This window comes from Hoplias malabaricus, chromosome 7 (genome assembly GCF_029633855.1).
Source record: "Hoplias malabaricus isolate fHopMal1 chromosome 7, fHopMal1.hap1, whole genome shotgun sequence".
Classification (NCBI taxonomy): Eukaryota; Metazoa; Chordata; class Actinopteri; order Characiformes; family Erythrinidae; genus Hoplias; species Hoplias malabaricus.
Window position 1 is genome coordinate 38,238,577 of NC_089806.1, and position 21,259 is coordinate 38,259,835.

The 21,259-nt window shown below is 43.7% G+C and overlaps 1 protein-coding gene across 1 annotated transcript in view; it reads left to right on the forward strand.

Moving 5' to 3' along the window:
- The window catches only part of myo6a (myosin VIa), a 126,894-nt gene that overhangs the window by 61,086 nt on the left and 44,549 nt on the right, over positions 1-21,259 (forward strand). The window contains 7 exon segments of the mRNA XM_066676814.1: positions 3,574-3,731; positions 4,385-4,476; positions 6,840-6,912; positions 15,538-15,665; positions 15,880-15,975; positions 16,969-17,139; positions 20,492-20,530. Coding sequence (XP_066532911.1) covers positions 3,574-3,731; positions 4,385-4,476; positions 6,840-6,912; positions 15,538-15,665; positions 15,880-15,975; positions 16,969-17,139; positions 20,492-20,530 — 757 coding nt within the window.

Below are 21,259 nucleotides of genomic sequence, written 5' to 3' on the forward strand. Positions count from 1 at the left end.
TCCCTCCCACACCGGCCACTGCTTTTTTTCTTCCTCTTTCTTTCCCTTCTGCTGTCAAGGTTTTATCTCTTCATTTATAGAGGAGGGAGTAATGAGGTGTGTGTGGTGGGTGGGGGGGTTGACTGGGTCTCTGTTGCTTGCGTGCCCATGTGTGTTTGTGAGAGATACTTCGAGAGAGAGAGAGAGAGAGAGAGAGAGAGAGAGATGAATAGATGTTTAGAGTGAGAGCCTCTCTCTCATTTGTCAGAGCGACAGGAGCTGTGTCACGCTCTGCGAGAGAGAGTGTGTTTCCACTGGCTGCTTTGTAAACTAACTGTATTAACTCCGGAGTAGCTGTGAGGCTGAAGGGCAGCACGGATTGAGCCTGCCGTAAGCACTCTAATTCTGATCGTTACATAAAGGGGAAAGCCTGGACTAACTTGTTTAGGACCTTGCAGAGAGAGAGAGAGAGAGAGAGAACGTATCTCAGACATCCAAGTAAAGCAGAATGTTTTGAGTATCTGCTGTGCTCCGATCCAGTGTGTGCCCCCCGCTGCCTCCCCACACAGTGATTCCAGACAGGCTCCGGACTCTCTGGAATCATTAGAGTGCTTTAGAATTGTACCGCCTTCTTTCTGAGTCTCTCCAATCACAGAGCTGTACCCACGTTTACAGCAGAGAGCAAAGACGATGTTAAACACAACACAGAGAAACAAGAGCACAGATTAAATATCTCCTCGCTTTGAGGGCTGGGCGATACGACCCTAAAATAATATCATGATATTTCAGGGTTTTTTGAGTGTGGTGTGTTCTCCCTGTGTCCGCGTGGGTTTCCTCCGGGTGCTCCGGTTTCCTCTCACGGTCCAAAAACACACGTTGGTAGGTGGATTGGCGACTGTGTGTGTTTGTTGCCCTGTGAAGGCCTGGCGCCCCCTCCAGGGTGTATTCCTGCCCTGCGCCCAATGATTGCAGGTAGGCTCTGGACCCACCGCAACCCTGAACTGGATAAGGGTTACAGATAATGAATGAATGAATGAATGAATGAATATACTTGATATACATTAGTAATGTTAAATTGTTTTGTGTATCAAAAAAATCTGTAAACATTTACTTACTTTTTATAGGCTTCTATTATTTCTTACATAAAACCATAGTTTATGGTACATCTCATAATTTGTAAACAAACCACCTTCACACAACTAGTCACTCCCCTTTTCAACGAACTTCACTGTACCTAAATGACTCATGTAAAGAACGTATACCATATTATGGGTAACTGCATGACGTCATTACGTAAACAAGTCAGAGTAACACTATTATTCATTCAATCATTCATAATCTGTAACCCTTATCCAGTTCAGGGTCGCGGTGGGTCCAGAGCCTACCTGGAATCATTGGGCGCAAGGCGGGAATACACCCTGGAGGGGGCTCCAGTCCTTCACAGGGCAACACACACTCACACATTCACTCACACACTCACACCTACAGACACTTTTGAGTCACCAATCCACCTACCAACATGTGTTTTTGGACTGTGGGAGGAAACCGGAGCCCCTGGAGGAAACCCACGCGGACACAGGGAGAACACACCAACTCCTCACAGACAGTCACCCGAAGCGGGACTCGAACCCACAACCTCCAGGTCCCTGGAGCTGTGTGACTGTGACACCTACCTGCTGTGTCACCATGCCGCCCACATATCACTATTATGACGATATTAATTTTATTTAATAGGTTAAAAAATTATGACAGCATTATCATGAAGGATACGATACAGCATAGCCCCACTCACTCCTCACTCCTGGGCTCTTGCACTGAACTGAACTGTGTCTCATTCTCATTTATAAAAAATAAAAAGGGCTGAACACTGGGGAGAACACTGCTGTTTGATCCTTGTGGTATTTTGACCCAAGCAGATCATGGACATTTCATTAGAACTCCAGAACTGTGTTGAGTTGTGTAAAAGGGGTAGAATATGCTAAATGCTAAATGCTAAAGAGAATAAGATAAATAATCTCATAGATTTGCATATGTGATTTTAACTCTTTTAAACAGGCCTAGTGTTTTCAGCTACATTTACTGAGATACAGACAGTAGCGTGTACCTTGCTGAGTGAATTAGGTCAATTTAGATATCAAGCTCAGCTGATTATTGGTATAGCATCCTGTGCCACGGCTGAGCTGGATTGTGCCACAGGAGCAACACCTAAAAACCCCTTCTGGATATTTACAAAGAAAATTCAATCAATTTCCTACAGCAGTCTCATCCTAAATCAAGTTGTAATAATCCAGGTCTTTTGGGGCTCTGTACTTGATTTATAGACATTCTGAAGTCAATTTAAACAATTTGAAGCTAATTATTTATTAGCATTCAGACATAGCTGAATCGTTTAGTAGCTAAAATAATCTTAGCAGCTATTTTGAAGCCTAATTTGGTCAGTTTTATACGCAGTAATGTTTCATACAGTGAGAAACCACTGTCTGAGACAAATCTGTGACAGTTAAGGCAGTTAGCATGATGCTATAATGGGGATAAGCTTCCATTGCTTTTTAGTGTCATTAGCCTCTTCACTTCAGGGGAAAGAAGCACACTCTTTGCTGATAGGCTACATTTGGTCTGAGTTGTGTGAATGAGCTTTTTAGCCAGTTATTTGTTTAACTGGAAGTTTTTCAGCGGGAATTTGCCGTGCTGACACTTTTCTTTATGCAGTTTATCTCTCTCTCCATCTGCCATCCTATATCTCTCTTTCTCACTCAGATAGACGTCTATAGCTCAGACTTGTGTGTTTGTACGGGAGGACGCCCAATGGGAATGTAAAGAAAAAGTCTCTCTCAGCAGTTATCCCTCACTATCTTATTTTCCTGCCTCTGCCTGTTGTTTGGTCCTCAGTGGATGGTAATGATATGGGTTTTGTGGGGAGGAAGTGTTGGTGTGGTGCTGTATGGGTCGTGAGAAAAGCCCGGCTGGACCAGGGAGATGTACTGATATGGAATGGGTATTTTTTTCAATGAATTATTTTTGTATTGTTATTATTTTTTATCAGTTTTGTCACTTGTTTGTAATCGCAGGTTCAGACCAGCTAGATAGTTCTCCCCTGGGGTTCCAGATATGAACCTGTAAGGGGAATACACATCCGGAGAAAGCTTCTAATGAATAAAAATGATATATATTTCCTGCATAGACGTAAAATAATAAATATTAAGAGCAAGAATCTGTGTGTTACATTCTCTCAGCTTATTATTAGACTTTTAATAAATGCAAATCTTGCACTTTTTAAAGTTAAAACATGAATTATTTATATTGTTGAGCTTTAGGAGCTAAAATCTGTCATATCTGACACAAACCAGGCCATGCCCAATTTATAGCTTCTTCTTCTTCCTTCGGCTGCTCCCGTCGGGGGTCGCCACGGCCAATCAACTGTGGTCCGCACCATCGCCCTTCCTGACGCAACCCCTACTACAAAGCACTTTCTTTAGAAAATGAAAAGCCAGCTAAAACCAGCTGTATGGTCGATTCAAGCACATTTCTACCTAATATTAATGGTTATTGATGCAGATTAATGATGTATATGTCTTATGTTTATCTTTTCCTCAGGGTTCCTCTGAAAGTTGAACAGGCGAATAACGCCCGGGACGCTCTGGCCAAGGCAGTGTACAGTCGCCTGTTTGACCATGTGGTCACCCGGGTCAACCAGTGCTTCCCCTTTGACTCCTCTGCTAATTTCATCGGCGTGCTGGACATCGCCGGCTTCGGTAAGAGAGCCGCTGTCAACGTTAGCTCTTTGTGTGTGTGTGCATATGATGATCATGTATTAGAGACCTCAGCTGGCTCGACGGACGCTGACAAAAAAGCCCAAGACGCATCAAGGGGGCTTTCTCGAGAAGCCAACAAACCAGAGCCCAATGTCACTCATGAAAAATCCCAGACTCTCCCCATAATTTGATATTTTGTCCAGACCTGTCGGTCTCAGGATGAGTATCAGACCAGTGTGATTATGAAAGTCCGCCCAATGTCCAAGCGTCCAAATGGATTTTGGTTTTGGAGATGCTTTCTGTGCTTGTGGCTGCTTTGTACCATCTCTCTGGTCATTTTCTCTGTGGGGCTGAAAGTGAGACTCTGAAATAGTCTCTCAGTGTGACACACTTAGCATTCATGAGCTTTTCTCTGCTCTCAATCACTCACACAGCCTCTCTCGTTCTCCTTCTCCCTTCATTCTCCATCACTCATTTCTCTTTCATCTTCCTTTTCATCTTTCTCTCTCGCCGTTCCCTCTCTTTTGCTTCTGCTCCCTCTTTCTCTTTTGTCTTTTTTTTTCAATCTCTCTTTTCTCGCATCTATGTCCGTTCCCTTTTTTCCATGTCCTTTATCTCTCACCCTCATACTCTCATTCCCCTCCTCCCCACAGAGTATTTCGAGCACAACAGTTTTGAGCAGTTCTGCATCAACTACTGTAATGAGAAGCTCCAGCAGTTCTTCAATGAGCGCATCCTCAAAGAGGTGAGTGGTCACCTCGCCATTTCTCACACAGACAAATAGATCAGAGTGTCCCTCGCTCCCTCCATTTTTTTCCTCCTCTCCCTATGTCTCTCGCTTCCTTCGTCTCTGACATGGAGATTTACCTTTACCTCCTTCCACCTGGGGCCCAGGCTTGAATTCCCTGAGGCTGTATATATCATAACTTCACAGAATGGGTGTGCTGGTCTAGAGTCAGTTCCAAAACTTTGTTCCATTGACTATAACAGTATGGTCGCAAACAGCTGATCCCAGACCAGCTTGCTCACTTCAATGTGGCCTTGGCTCATTGTGCTAGTGCTAGCAACACAATAAAAGTCTCATTTTCACATTTAATAGTTACACTTTCTGTTTATAACATTATTAAAAGCAGGTTGTGTGTGTAGATCCATTGTGACTTGTATAACTCAGAGAAAGTACATAAATCAGAAGATATAAAAACGCTAAAAGGTAACGTTTAGCAAAACTACACTAACTTTAAAACTTGGAGTCAGTGCAGAGCTGCTTCTCTATGTTCAACACAAATGTGCACTCGTGTTTAAGCAAATAAAAGTAAGCCTAATTTTAAGCCTATGCCTATGTTATATTCAGTACATAGTGCAGTTTGATAGTAGTTAAAAACTTCAAACATGGGTCGAATCTCAAAATGGCCGACAGCGTCATTGCCATGTCAACAGCATGAGGTTCTGTAGTGGATTGGAAGCATTTGCAAGAAACCACCAAGACTGGCCTGGGTTTGGATGCCCCTGCGGCAGATAAGGACTGAGTGTTATGATATCACTGTCCAAACAGAAGCATGCATCTCCACAAAATGTACTTTATATGCTGTGTTTAAATGGAGATACATGGTTTTCTTTGGATAGCGATGACATGCAGAATACACACACACACACGATATTGTACTGAGGACCCATGATCTACACTGCCCCAGTTCATCTTATGCTGTCTGACCAAAAGACACCCATCAGAGGTGTGCAGTGGCAGAGCCCTCATGCAGTGTCTTATTGGTTCTGTGGCAGACCTGACATCACGGAAGCCAGCTTTAGTCCTGCCCACTAAAATCCAGCAAAATAAAACTGTAGGAAAAATTATAAAAAAAAAAATCACTCAACTCACAAAAGCCTGCATCATTTTCCATGTGCCACCTCATAGCACATTTATCATAATTCACCCAGATGATGATTAAAAGCGAAGTAGGAGATTGATTGGCCAGTGGATTTAACTCATATTCCCCTGAGTGGGCTGAAATAGCAGGAAAATAATCATTTCTGTCTACAGGGACTGATATAACCAAAACACGATGAGTCACAGTCCTTAGATATACAGTTTCATTAGCTTTAGCTGTTGCCAGTGCTCATGGAGTTTTCTGGACACCGTCTCGGACACCTGTCTCCCGCCCATGCAGATGGCTGCTGGCCATAAGTTTTTGAAAGTGTTAATATACCCTGACCATTCGTTTTTATTACTGTAAATTCACTCACTATCCATGTTAGGAGCTTGGCTTTTAGGTTACCGTTACAGACTGTAGGCCATCTGTTGATCAGCTCCCCTCCATTTGCTGCTTTATTGGTCAGTTTCTGACTACAGAACTATTGTTGACCACATATTAGTATGGGGAGCTGTTCTCAACATTAATAACCCGTGGTGTTGATATGATTATACCAACCACAGTGATGTTTCTAGTTTTTATACATTACGGTCACTGCTGGTTTGAAAGTCGTACACCACCCTGTAATTTCAAACCAAGACCAGCTCTGCAATCAGACACTGACCACTGATGAATGGCTGGCGCCAATGTTGCATTAGCAGTTAAACCAATAGTGTCAACTGTACGGTTATGGGTCTCTCTGAAAGTGGCCAGTGAATAGAGACAAAGTCCTTATAGGAATATCTTTCCACCATGTGGCGATCTTGGCAACACTTCAGACTGTTATTTCCACTCATACATGACCAAACTCCTTTCCCTTCGAATGGAGATAGACCTGTGCATGTACATTCCCAATATTTACAACCAGTGGACTCTCCCCTCCTTCTTTATAATGTCTCTCTCAACTCAAAGAGGAGTGAGCCTGGTCTTGTACAAGTGAAAATCACCCTAAAGGACAGGTGGAGGTTTGTTTTTCCATCCTGAAACTTTATGGTGGTCAGGTTTTGTTCACTCTTAGAAGTCAAGAGTGGCCTGAGGGCATAAAAAGGGGCATCAAATTTAGATTACAGGGAGAAATAATCCATCAAACCTGTCTGGAATAGGTTTCTTGCTTTTTATTTATTTATTTATTTATGTATTTTGCTTGCTGTCTGTGTTTCTCGAAACCTGGCATAATATGTGAATTTGCTTTGGCTTCCAGGAGCAGGAACTGTACCAGAAAGAGGGGCTGGGAGTGAACGAAGTGAAATATGTCGACAATCAGGACTGCATAGGTCTGTACTCACACACACAAACACACTGTGAAGCTAATAAAGTTAGTTCTGGTTTATATATAGGACTACTGAATTAGGTATGGGCGTTTTTGACGTTAGCGCACGCTTTAAAGCTTATTTTCCGGTTGCTATGGAGGGAAAAGAACGGACTCTGGAGCCCTAGGCGCCGCTCCTCCTTTTGTCACACTCTGAAATCACATTTAGCACGTACTAATCCTAATTTGAGACTGGCACTGCTTGATATTAATTTGAATACTCCATGTAATGTGTAAGGTTGATTGATTTAATTGACATGAATCGAACGCCATCGTGATTACCTCCATTTTAATCCTGGCTGGTAAAGTTATTACAGTTTTGAAGCACCACAGATCTGCATTTCCCTTTTAAAACACGTAAATCCTCTTACATTTGCAACGTAGAGTTATTCATTTACAACACAGAATTGTTCCTTTGAGGATTTAAGAGTAACACACTGTTGACATTGTACTGCATTTTTGTGTTATATTCTTTTATACAATAGCTTAGCAGTTAGGAGCTTTTAAGGGTGTGTGTGTGGGTGAGAGAGAGAGAGAGAGGGAGAGAGAGAGCATTATGAAGAGGCTTTTGCATTGGATGGTAAACATTCTGCTGGATGAAGGTGGAGTGCCCTTAGACCCCAAACAGAGGCATTAATGATATTATAGCTAGCGGCAGAAAGATAGCAGAGAGCAAACAAATAAAGGCACATAAACACACACACAAATGCACACATGGCCCTGGGGATGGAGGAAGACGTTATTACTGTGGCGACTCCATAAATAAAGTGAAGAAAAAGAGGGAGGAGAGAGAGAGAGAGAGGATGGAGTGGGAGAGTGGAGGATAGGATGCACATGTAGATTTAAGACCTCTGCTTTGTCAATATGTGTGTCTCTCCATGCTCTCTCTCTCTTCACTGCCTGTCTCTCTGACCTCTCAGATCGTCAAACGTCTACATGTTTAATCTGCACCTTCTACTTTGTAAATCTCTGCCGTCTGTGCCGTGTATTTCCCTGTCTGCAATGTCTACACTGCCATTACCCCTGCGCAGTCAGCTTATATTGTCTGTTTTAGGGCTGTTTCATCATCATCATTTCAATTTGTGCGTACGCAATAGTCACGTCGCAGGACGTGGGGAAAGTGCTTTAGACGGCGTGGGAGTTTTTTTTTATGTCAATAGACCCAAGTAGAAATGGAGATATCATTATTTAAAGTTTATAGGAAAAAATGCTAATCATTTTTTTTGGTTTGTACAAGATGACACAGTGTGGATGGGGCTGGCATTGCATTTATCTGTATGTCTCAGTTAGTCAAGATGTTGTATCTCTGTAGACTCTGTTCTACAGCCGGCACAGAGCAGACAGTTGGAAGGGGGAGGGAGAGTGTAGGAAATGGAAAGAAAATCAGAGAGGAAAAACAGACTACAAACTGTATACAAAGTGTTGAAGCGCTGCAGTGATGCACAGCTTTGGCCACAGCTGTTTTTGGATTTATATATGAAGTGTACAAGGATTTTTGTTAAGAATTCAGACATTATTCCGCTCTTTTGTTATTTTGTTTTATTTGTGAATGTAGCGTATTAATACATTAATATTTGTTGACAACTGTATTTTTAATACTATTCATACTATGATCTTTACCCACAGCGGATTATATCTATTAAACCCAGTGTCATTTATTTTACTCCAGTCTTGGGGACACAAAATTGGTTTCTAGTTGTGAGTAACTTTTTTTGAATATCACAATATATTCGTTCATTCATTCATTATCTGTGACCCTTATCCAGTTCAGGGTCGCGGTGGGTCCAGAGCCTACCTGGAATCATTGGGCGCAAGGTGGGAATACACCCTGGAGGGGGCGCCAGTCCTTCACAGGGCAACACACACTCACACATTCACACCTACGGACGTTTTTTGAATCGCCAATCCACCTACCAACGTGTGTTTTTTGGACTGTGAGAGGAAACCAGATCACCCGCAGGAAACCCACGCGGACACAGAGAGAACACACCACACTCCTCACAGACAGTCACCCGAAGGAAACCCATGCAGACACAGGGAGAACACACCACACTCCTCACAGACAGTCACCCGAAGGAAACCCACGCAGACACAGGGAGAACACACCACACTCCTCACAGACAGTCACCCGAAGGAAACCCACGCAGACACAGGGAGAACAAACCACACTCCTCACAGACAGTCACCCGGAGGAAACCCAAGCAGACACAGGGAGAACACACCACACTCCTCATAGACAGTCACCTGAAGGAAACCCATGCAGACACAGGGAGAACACACCACACTCCTCACAGACAGTCACCCGAAGGAAACCCATGCAGACACAGGGAGAACACACCACACTCCTCACAGACAGTCACCCGGAGGAAACCCACGCAGACACAGGGAGAACACACCACACTCCTCACAGACAGTCACCCGGAGGAAACCCACGCAGACACAGAGAGAACACACCACACTCCTCACAGACAGTCACCCGGAACGGGAATCAAACCCACAACCTCCAGGTCCCTGGAGCTGTGTGACTGCGGCACTACCTATCACAATATATATAAATTGCAATGTTCGTTTTTTTCAGTATCGTTCAGTCCTTTGTCTAGACTGTGTATACTTTTGTCTACAATGTACAGGCTGCTCTGTGTACAGTCTGTCTGTGTGTCTGCATGTGTCTACCTTCCATCTGTCTACACTGTCTAGTCTACGTCGTCTGTGTAGTCTGACTGTCTCAGCTTTCTACTTACCATCTACGTTTCCTTGCTGTTGACTGTGTGTGTGTCTGCGTTGTCTACAGTGTCTGTATATAACTGTCTGCATTCTCTACATAGTCCACACGTGTCTGTCATTTCTCTTCGTGTCTACCCTTCTATCGTCCCCCTGATGGTTTTGTTGTCGGGTGTGTAGCGAGTGTGTGTGAACGTGTGTGTGACTTGCACCTTCTGTTCTCTCACAGTGAAGACAGTGAGCAGCTGGACCTCTCCAGCTCATCAGCCTTTCTCCAGTCAAGGAGCTCCAGTGCTCACACACATACACACATAAACCTCTTCCTACCTTTCAGGCGTCTGTCTACTGCCCATAACAACAAACCCTTCTATATTTTCCAGTATGAGCTACTCTCCTAATGAACCTCTCCCTAGGGAACTCATGGATTTCATTCAAACTCCTTCCATTGTTTGGAAGTAAAGCAGAAACACTGCCAAAATACTTTGGGCAGTTGTCAGAGAAGCCGTATTTCTTCCGTCCGGGAGTAGCCTAGTAGAACGTTCCGCATTCGAGCTGCATGGCTTGTATCCTAATGCATTATTATCCTTCAAGAGGTTTACGGCTTGTCTGCTTTTAAATAATGGCCACGTTCTTGACCGCAGACTGAGTGGGCAATTTAATGGGTAGGTGATTTAATAATAAAAAAAAAAAGGCAGTGTGCCTACTGGAACATGAGACGCTTGCTCTTTTGTCTGTTGAGAAGAGACCTGTTCCAAATACCCTGCTTATATTTCAGTGTCTCACCCACAGATTAGCATGAGTGCAGGCTCAAATAAATCCTTTGTTTCCTCTGTGAAATAATGGCCCTTATTTAGCAAAGTTATGTGTGATCCAATTTGAACATAACATTGTGTGAATGCGCCTAACAAATCAGATTTAATCACCCCATGGGAGCTCGAGGAGCGGGTATGCAGAGGTTTAATCATGGGCTTTCCTGTCTTCCAGTGAGCCAGTAAAAAGAGCGTTGGTTGTTTGCTTGTTTTTCTGTAGCTTATAAACTAAATGGATGTGGAGCAGAAGTGTTCACGTCTTTTTTTTTAATTGCCAACAACTTTTTTCCCATTCTGCGGTTTCCTTATTACCATCATACTGCCCAACCTGCGGTGTCCTCTGGACTGATGCCGCTCCATTCCATACTTTAGGGGACCAAACGTCCTTGTAATACCCTTGATTTCAGAAGAAAAGTTGGATGAACAGGTGGCCGTAGACTTTTGAATATGCAGTGTCTATGTAAATTAGAGCACTCTGTGTGTGAACGAGAGAAAAAGTGTGAGAGTTGAGTGCGGCTGGGGAGGCTTGCAAATTTGCTATTGGAATTTATAAGGAACACTTTTTGACACCTTTATTTTTACGACTGAAAGTGTTATTTACACAACACTGAAGGACTGCTTTTGGTCTTTAAAAGAAGCTTTAGTCTGTGACTTTTTAGGTAAAATGAAATGAGATGATTTAACGAAGGTGGAAATTTTACATATTACATATTGATCTCTGACTTTTTAAGGATGTGTGTTTGGAGATGTGTTCATTAAATGGATGTAGAGTCTTTACATTATGTGAAGGGCCTTCAAACCTTTTATAATCGTGTCAAATGTGGTTATCGAGGGATTGAAACGTGATTTTATTCTGAGCCATTGCTCCGAGAGGGAACACAGTAAACAAATGACTTCCTACAACAGTCATGTTGGTTTATGCTGTTACTTTGTGAATGCTGTCTTTTTTAGTTTCCGTTCTGAGACTGCTGTGTTTTCAGGGGGAAGGGTGAGTAAATGTCCTCTGTGAGCTCTGTTATCAGCGCAGTCTTAATTTGTACGGACAGCTGGACCGCCACTGTGCGTAGAGCTGACGTTGACGCTCATAATTAGGTCTTACACACTCCACTGCCCTCAGCTACACACACAGCACGAGTTGAAAACGGCAGCCAGCTGAGGTCAGGGCTCTGATTACTGGGTGTGGGAGGAAACTTTTTAGTTAAAGAAGCTCTATTCCCCCTGGAATGTGTTTGTCTGTTGAATATGGATTGTTTTTTTTTGTTTGTTTGTTTTTCTTTCCTTGTTTCAGCGCAGTGTGGTTTTATTTCGATATTACTTTGTTACAACAGACGTTTTACAATTGTCTCAAAGCAGATTAAGATTTTTAAAGACTGGTTTAAAGTTAATGCGGATGTATGTGCCTTTTTTACAGCTGATATTGTAGACATACTGTAAATATATAAATCTATTAAAACGAGCAATACATTAGGAGTTGTTATAAAACAATAAAGATGCCTTCGTTAATGATGCCTTTGCTCACTTTCTCAAGGAAAATATCAACACCGTCCTTTCCAGGTGTCTATTGTTACTATTATTAGTGCCGTTTATGAATTCTTGTCAATATTTTATTTCAAAATATCTATGGGGGAAAAAACAGTTTGCGCGATTGGACACGTTCTGAGAGAAGCAGACTGTCCTTGGTCAGATCCTGCCAAAGACTGCCAGCTACCACATGATGAAGTAGCAGCATAAGGTTTTACAAATAGTAGTATTCTCTGTTTTTTATAGGGCCTCTTAATGTTACTGCAACACCGCTCCGGGATCTCGGGGAGTGTGGTGTGTTCTCCCTGTGTCTGCAGGGGTTTCCTCCGGGTGACTGTCTGTGAGGAGTGTGGTGTGTTCTCCCTGTGTCTGCTTGGGTTTCCTCCGGGTGACTGTCTGTGAGGAGTGTGGTGTGTTCTCCCTGTGTCTGCGGGGGTTTCCTCCGGGTGACTGTCTGTGAGGAGTGTGGTGTGTTCTCCCTGTGTCTGCTTGGGTTTCCTCCGGGTGACTGTCTGTGAGGAGTGTGGTGTGTTCTCCCTGTGTCTGCGGGGGTTTCCTCCGGGTGACTGTCTGTGAGGAGTGTGGTGTGTTCTCCCTGTGTCTGCTTGGGTTTCCTCCGGGTGACTGTCTGTGAGGAGTGTGGTGTGTTCTCCCTGTGTCCGCGTGGGTTTCCTCCGGGTGACTGTCTGTGAGGAGTGTGGTGTGTTCTCCCTGTGTCTGCTTGGGTTTCCTCCGGGTGACTGTCTGTGAGGAGTGTGGTGTGTTCTCCCTGTGTCTGCAGGGGTTTCCTCCGGGTGACTGTCTGTGAGGAGTGTGGTGTGTTCTCCCTGTGTCTGCTTGGGTTTCCTCCGGGTGACTGTCTGTGAGGAGTGTGGTGTGTTCTCCCTGTGTCTGCGGGGGTTTCCTCCGGGTGACTGTCTGTGAGGAGTGTGGTGTGTTCTCCCTGTGTCTGCTTGGGTTTCCTCCGGGTGACTGTCTGTGAGGAGTGTGGTGTGTTCTCCCTGTGTCCGCGTGGGTTTCCTCCGGGTGACTGTCTGTGAGGAGTGTGGTGTGTTCTCCCTGTGTCCGCGTGGGTTTCCTCCGGGTGACTGTCTGTGAGGAGTGTGGTGTGTTCTCCCTGTGTCTGCGTGGGTTTCCTCAGGGTGACTGTCTGTGAGGAGTGTGGTGTGTTCTCCCTGTGTCTGCGTGGGTTTCCTCCGGGTGACTGTCTGTGAGGAGTGTGGTGTGTTCTCCCTGTGTCTGCGGGGGTTTCCTCCGGGTGACTGTCTGTGAGGAGTGTGGTGTGTTCTCCCTGTGTCTGCTTGGGTTTCCTCCAGGTGACTGTCTGTGAGGAGTGTGCTGTGTTCTCCCTGTGTCTGCTTGGGTTTCCTCCGGGTGACTGTCTGTGAGGAGTGTGGTGTGTTCTCCCTGTGTCTGCGTGGGTTTCCTCCGGGTGACTGTCTGTGAGGAGTGTGGTGTGTTCTCCCTGTGTCTGCGGCGGTTTCCTCCGGGTGACTGTCTGTGAGGAGTGTGGTGTGTTCTCCCTGTGTCTGCGGGGGTTTCCTCCGGGTGACTGTCTGTGAGGAGTGTGGTGTGTTCTCCCTGTGTCTGAGTGGGTTTCCTCTAGAAAGAGGCTGGCTTGGTTAATTTCCAAAGTTCAAAAACAAATGTTGCTAGTTGGATTCGCTGTGTGCAATAGCCCACGTGTGTGGTGTGTGGTGTGTGTGTGTGTGTGTGTGTGTGTGTGTGTGTGAGTGTGAGGTAAAGATGCCCTGTGGTGGACTGCTGCCCTGGGTGTTCCTGTCTTGCTCCCAGTGATTCTGGGTTGGCTCAACACCCACCATGACCCTGAATGAAGTGGTTACAGAAGATGAATACAATAATAATAAAAAAAAAAATTAAAATCTAAATTTTTCAGAAGAATTAAACACTGCAAAATTAATACTGAGTTTTATTTGATTATTAATTAATCCGTTTTACTGCTTCACATCGCTGCATGACAGCGCGTACGTGCACATAGATACATGACTCATTTGTTTCTGAATCACCAGCTCTCCCACTGGAACAAGAGAACCAACTACTAGAACCGGGAAGTGATGGAGATTTATTCACATCTGTATGGTGTTATTTTAATGGCAGACGTCAAGTGCATATTTTTAAAATGCGAAAGCAGTATTCATGAAGCTCTCACAGCGTTTATTTACTCTCAAGCAAAATACAAATGTGCATGCTCAGATTTTCAAAGCCTGAGCTTAGATTTGTGAGGCTCACACTTAAAATTTCACAGTGTGAACTCATGCTTCTCCTGGGTATTCATAAACCCTTCCGTGCTTGCGCTTGGATCGTCAGCGCACTAATAGTGCTGCGAGTCCACAGAAATATAGAAGAGGTTATGGAATTTGACCAGTGAAGTTTTTACTGCCACTCGTCCTTGTTTTTAAGGGTGGAGAGGAGCAAGGTGCCCAACTTCCCTCCAGCCTTTACTTAGCACTGACGGTTTCATCAGCCTCAGGTTCAAAATCTAATTTTAACTTTTTGTTAAGTTTCATCGTAGACGTGTTGTTAAAGGTTTTTCTATTTTTAGAGTTATTATTTATTACTAAATTTTATAAAAAATAGTTAAATACGTGTTAACGTCCAAAATCATGGAAGGAATATGGCCACATTTTCTACAAATACAGGAGGTCCTCGGTTACGTCAGTCCTGAGTTTCGTGGTTACGATACACCTCCCATTTACTGTATAAAGCCTTGTTTTGACTTAAGTGGTTCAGCGTCGTAAACGTCGTAACGTGAACTTCGTGTTTGTTGTGCGCGGTGGAAGAATCCACGGTTACGCGGCTCAGGACCGAGGAGGATAGGTGCTAGGAGAGGATAAGTGCTTACAGTATGTTATTTACATACAGTATGTACGTATGTTCCGACTTACACCGAAAATCGGTTTACGACGCGACGTAGGAACGGATCAACGTCGTAAGTCGAGGACCCCCTGTACACTTTAGCGTTTATTGAACGTTAATATTTTAAAGTTCGATGTCAGCTGCAGGAGGTGCTCAGGCAATGATTGATATCGGTCACTGGTGGCACCCAGGCACTTGAAGAAACGATTCTTTGGGAGTTGAGTCCTCGTCACTAAGAATAAAAAACAAGATGATAACTTCACTCTATGGGTCTGAAAGGATGTGGAGCTGTCTGAATGCCAGTACTGGAGAGAATGAAACAAACCAAAGCAGGAGAAAGAATATCCTGGAGTTCTCAAAACAACGGATTGACCACTTAAAAGCTGGTTGCATTTCCTGTTTGCCACGTTCCAAGAAATTCCTAACCCATTCAGGGATATTTAAGACTGAACTGTGGAGGGAGGATTCTGCAGATTTCTTTAGTGAACTGAAAGCATGTCTCCTGAAAAAACGGAAGGTGTTATAAAGGCAGAGTGGATACAGTCGATACCTCAAAAATGTGTATTGCATTTAGCTGTTGGAGTATTTCTGTTCAACGTGTGTTTCAAATATTAAAATATGTTTAATTGAAATTGTGTGTGTGTGTGTGTGTGTGTTTCCAGACTTGGTGGAGTCGAAGCTCGTGGGCATTTTGGACATTTTGGATGAAGAGAACCGTCTACCTCAACCGAGCGACCAGCACTTTACCGAGACTGTCCACAACAAACACAAGAACCACTTCCGCTTGACCGTAAGTGACCTCAGAGGAACTACTTTATCCAGCAACAAAGAGCTGTGGACCACATTTCTCAAATTTGAGAAGGGCGTGGCTTTTTTTTAATCCAAATACTGGGTCATGTACATCATTGCAGCTCAACACGCTTAGAGGAGAGCACTACATTTATTGAGCTAGCTTTAGGCTGAGTGATGGCCCTCCCCTGTCACTCATTCATCTGCCCTTTCAGGTCCCCAGAAAGTCAAAGCTGACGGTGCACAGGAACGTGAGGGACGACGAAGGATTTATCATCAGACATTTCGCGGGAGCTGTTTGTTATGAGACTGTACGTACACACACACACACGCACACACACACACGTACGTTTGAGTGTTATGAGAAGTGCTGAATGTCAGCACTGCTGTTTTCACCTTCCTCCAGTCGTTCAAGGAGGGATTGAAGTATTCTTCCACAGCCTGAGGATTCACACAGAAACCTAGAGAGAGAATGAACAGTGGGTGAAAAGATAAAATAATGTGAAAAGGACACAATAATCAATAGGTTTATGATGAATGGTGGCTCATATGAAGTCATTGATTATCTTCAAGTGTCTGCAAAGAAAATAGATTGATTAATGGTTTCGTCAGAATCCATTAAAGACATTAGAGTCTTACCTGTTTTCTACAGACTTTCTGAATGGTGCTAATTTTCTTTGTTTTTGCTTCTCTTTCTCTGTCTTACGTTTTTTGTGAACATTGTGTTCTTTTTCCCTCTCGCTCTTTTTCCATTTTCTCTTTTTCACACTTTTTCTATTGAATATTTAATGTCATTTCATTGTTTCTTTTATTACTAACATTCTCTTTCTCTTCTTTTTTTTCTTCTTTTTGTCTGTCACGTTTTTTTATCTCTCTCTTTCTTTTATCCATTTGTTTTTGTACCTTGTTTATTCCATTTTTTCCGTCATGTCTTTATTCTTTCTTTTACTTTGTCTTTCTATCTCCATGTCTTTAATCTCTTCTTTGGTCTTTTCTTTCTTTGTTTTATTCTGTCTTTCCTTCATTCCATTTTTCTTTTTAATCTCTTCTTTATTGCACATTTCTTTCTGTCACCTCTTCTTTCTTTTGTATTCTTTTTTCTTTAATTTTTTACTTTTGTCTTTACTCTCTTCTTTGCTCCTTTCTTTTGATTCTTTGTTTTTGTTTCTTTCTTCCCTTCATTCCCTTTTCTTTCTTTCATCTCTTTATTGCATTTTTTTCTGTCATCTTTTTTCTTTATTTTTTTCTTTTGTCTTATTCCTTTTTTTTCTTTCTTTCTTTCTTTTTTCTCTCTCCCCCCTCAGAATCAGTTTGTGGAGAAGAATAACGATGCTCTGCACATGTCTCTGGAGAGTCTGGTGAGCGAGTCTAAGGACCCCTTCATTCGGGAGCTGTTTGAGAACTCCATCAACTCCAGAGATGTCAAGCAGAAAGCAGGGAAGCTCAGCTTCATCAGCGTGGGCAACAAGTTCAAGGTGAGCCCTAGTCATTCAGAGTTTACGCGTGCACTAAATAATCCAGCAGTTCTCACACTGTTTCCTCTGAAAAGCTGTGCTTAAACAGAACCTTTAAACCCACTGCCAGGTATAGATCTGTTCGTTTATCACAGGAGAGTGGAAATAAACAAACACAACAACTCTGTGTTTTGTTCCAAATTTGAAAGGCACTGGCAGAACGCCAAACCATTTTCTGTTTAAACTCAAGCTGCCTGAGTACACAGAGCGAAATTAAACATTTATGAAGGGACAAAAGTTTGAACACTGGTCGTTGACCATAGAATTGATTGATGTTTGTTTTTCAAAGTCAGTTTTCTTCTTAATTTCAGCTCTGGTTCCAGCCGTTAGCTAAGACTCACACTAGTTACACAATCTCACCCACCTAGGATTGTGAGGGCAAGAACATGTGATGTCAGATAGTGCTTCTTCTAAATAAACACCACTGGACAGATCAACACACTTGGAGGAGAACACTAATCATCCAGGTCTGTTATGTTACGTAACAGACAACCTGCTGCTTAGTACAGTGCTGTTAATGAGGGATAAAAAGAAGGTCTTCCTACCCAACCAGAGAGAGCCAAGTTTGTTGTGCTCTCTTAGACTCTCAGCCTCGGATAAGGAGCATATATATATACACACACATATACAGGAGGTCTTCGAGTTACGAAGTTTCGTGATTACGACACATCTCCCATTTACTGAATAAAGCCTTGTTTCGACGTAAGTGGTTTTGCGTCGTAAACGTTGTAACGTGAGCTTCGTGTGTGGTGTGCGCGGCAGAAGAATACACGGTTACGCGGCTCGGGACCGAGGAGGATAGGTGTTAGGATAGAATAAGTGCTCACAGTATGTTATTTACGTACAGTATGTACGTATGTTCCGACTTACGCCGAAAATCGGTTTACGACGCGACGTAGGAACGGATCAACGTCGTAAGTCAAGGACCCCCTGTATTTTATATATAGATATATTATTATTACATATATATCATATAATAATACAAATAAATACATGTAAAATGTTAAACAAAAATTTTTATAAAAACAACACTTACATTTTTAGCATTGTTTGAAAATTCTTATTGCTTGAAATCTTATGTTTGGAAATATTTAATAATGTTATGAAGGTAAAACTGCAATATGACACAGATCCCTAGACACAGAGCACTCCCACCCCTTCCTCTTTCTAAAGGTATTTTTATTACAGAGCAGAAATGGCTCTCTGTTTGGAAGCAGTATTGTCAGTTGTAGAGAGGAGGAACTCAGAAGGTGATACTCCAACGAGGCCAGCGCCTCAGAACGATAGGAGATTTGATTGTGTTTAACAATTGAAACAGTCCCAACAACCCAAAGATTGTATATTTTCCCTAAACTCTGGTGGTCATGACCATTTAGTGTTAGCCTGTCCTCTCGTTTTAAAGCAGCAGCTTGTATAATAGTCGAGAGCAGAGTGCAGACGGTGTTGACGGTTAGCACTGCCCCGCTAGCTCTTCTCAGCTTGGAGAATATATTTTTTAAAAATCCGTTTTTTGCAGTTAATAGATTGGAATCTTTAAAGGGGCTGACCATCGTACAACCTCTGTCTGTCTCTAAATGGACAAACCACATAATACCCTTCATTTTAGAACAAATATCAGATGAACCGGCGTCCACAAACCTTTGGCCATGTGTGTCTCTGGCGGAAGAATGAAACCCATAGGGGAGTAAAGGTGGAGTGTAGTGTCCTTCCACAGCAGGAGTGTGTTTTGTGTCTCGAGTCCTGTGGTGCTGAACCGCGTGTATGCGTCTCCTTCCTGTTTTTTCTTTCCTTTATCTCTTTCTCCTGTTCTCCTTTCTCCCACTCAGTGTCTCTCCATCTCTCTCTTGTGTATTGTGTCAGAAGAAAAGGGAGGATAGAGAGAGGAACAAAAGAGAGACGGATAGTGGCTGAGAAATGAAAGGAACCTTTAGTGCTTTTATTTTAAGGCCGAGCCTGTGACCTCTAGTGTCGTCATGCAGGACATCCACATCACACCGTCCTTCTGCTTTCACTCACTGGCCACTTGATAAGAAACACCAGAGATATACGTCCACTCACTGGTCACTTTGTGAAAAAAAAACACCAACATTGTAAGTCCACAAACAAGACAAACCTAATTCTGCTTAGTGGCCAATTTATTAGAAACCCCTTCATAGAATCCTAGAAATTCACTGGACACTTTATTAGAAACACGTACCCTGTGTGTCCACTTAGTGGTCACTTTATCAGAAACAGTGTGTGAATTGGATGTAGTCTAGTGTGTGCCTTTTAGGTGAAGTTCTTTTGGACTCACATGTCCAGTTCAGTTTAGATAATACTCCTATACCCTTCCTATATTAAATAACAACAACAGTAGAGAAAGAGGAGAAATCGGATCCTTACTGTTAGACTCCACAGATTGACAGATGGCATTCCTTTAAGAAAGACATTAATTATTACACCAATTACAGTGGATCTGGACTGTGGATCTGGTCTTGCTGCCCGCAATGGCTTGCCTTAACCTAAAGATGTAGGAGAATGAGAGAGAGATGGAGAGATGTTATGTTCTATCCTTCCATGTGCAGTGAGATGCATATGAATGTAGTATCCTTGGATGCGGTATCCGTGGAGACGGGGGGCCTAAAAGCAGTTATCTGTCAGGTATCCCCCAGTTGCTCATACGTGTGTGTGTGTGTGTGCGCGCTCATCTGTGTGTGCATGCCGTTCCTCAGCAGCCGTATGGAGAAAAACGCTCCGTTTCTGTTTGGCTGTCTTTATGCGTTTTCAGCGTCCTGTCCTTCTGTGTTTCGTCTTTGTAAATTATTTTGAGTTATTTTTTTTTTACCTAGGTTTCTCCTCAATTTATTCATTCCCAGTTTCCCTCATTAGCTATGACTGTCCAGATCACACCTGCTTCAAGCCGGGATGTAAACGCAAGCACACAAATTCTCCAATACACATGATGCCACCACCTCTTTTTTTTGATCTGCTGCTAACTCAACGCTACAGGATGACTCAGCTCACTTCTAACTGCCTTGGTCTGTTACGCTAGCTGTCAAGCGTTCACGCTAGCTAGCATCATGCTACGTGAAGGGGAGAAGGAGGGCCCCCCTACTTACCTCTAGAGAGTGAGGCCGGTTGTGTCCTCTTGGACTCCTGGTCTCAGACGGCTGAGGTGTCACGGGGGATGAAACCAGTATCTCGAACAGTTGCTTTTGGCTATCTGTGTGCATTAATGAGGGCTTTGAGTGAAAAGATAACAAGCATGTGTTTGTCTTCCCATCCATCTGGTTGAGTCATGTCACTTCAGCTAATTTTTATTTCACTGTTTCAGACCCAGCTGAACATTCTACTGGACAAGCTTCGCAGCACGGTAAATGGACCTTTTCATAATGTGTAATTTGGGGTGGCACGGTGGTGCAGCAGGTAGGTGTCGCAGTCACACAGCTCCAGGGACCTGGAGGTTGTGGGTTCGAGTCCTGCTCCAGGTGACTGTCTGTGAGGACTGTGGTGTGTTCTCCCTGTGTCTGCGTGGGTTTCCTCTGGGTGACTGTCTGTGAGGAGTGTGGTGTGTTCTCTCTGTGTCTGCGTGGGTTTCCTCCGGGTGACTGTCTGTGAGGAGTGTGGTGTGTTCTCCCTGTGTCTGCGTGGGTTTCCTCCGGGTGACTGTCTGTGAGGAGTGTGGTGTGTTCTCCCTGTGTCTGCGTGGGTTTCCTCTGGGTGACTGTCTGTGAGGAGTGTGGTGTGTTCTCTCTGTGTCTGCGTGGGTTTCCTCCGGGTGACTGTCTGTGAGGAGTGTGGTGTGTTCTCACTGTGTCTGCGTGGGTTTCCTTTGGGTGACTGTCTGTGAGGAGTGTGGTGTGTTCTCCCTGTGTCTGCGTGGGTTTCCTCTGGGTGACTGTCTGTGAGGAGTGTGGTGTGTTCTCCCTGTGTCTGCGTGGGTTTCTTCCGGGTGACTGTCTGTGAGGAGTGTGGTGTGTTCTCTCTGTGTCTGCGTGGGTTTCCTCTGGGTGACTGTCTGTGAGCAGTGTGGTGTGTTCTCTCTGTGTCTGCGTGGGTTTCCTCCGGGTGACTGTCTGTGAGGAGTGTGGTGTGTTCTCTC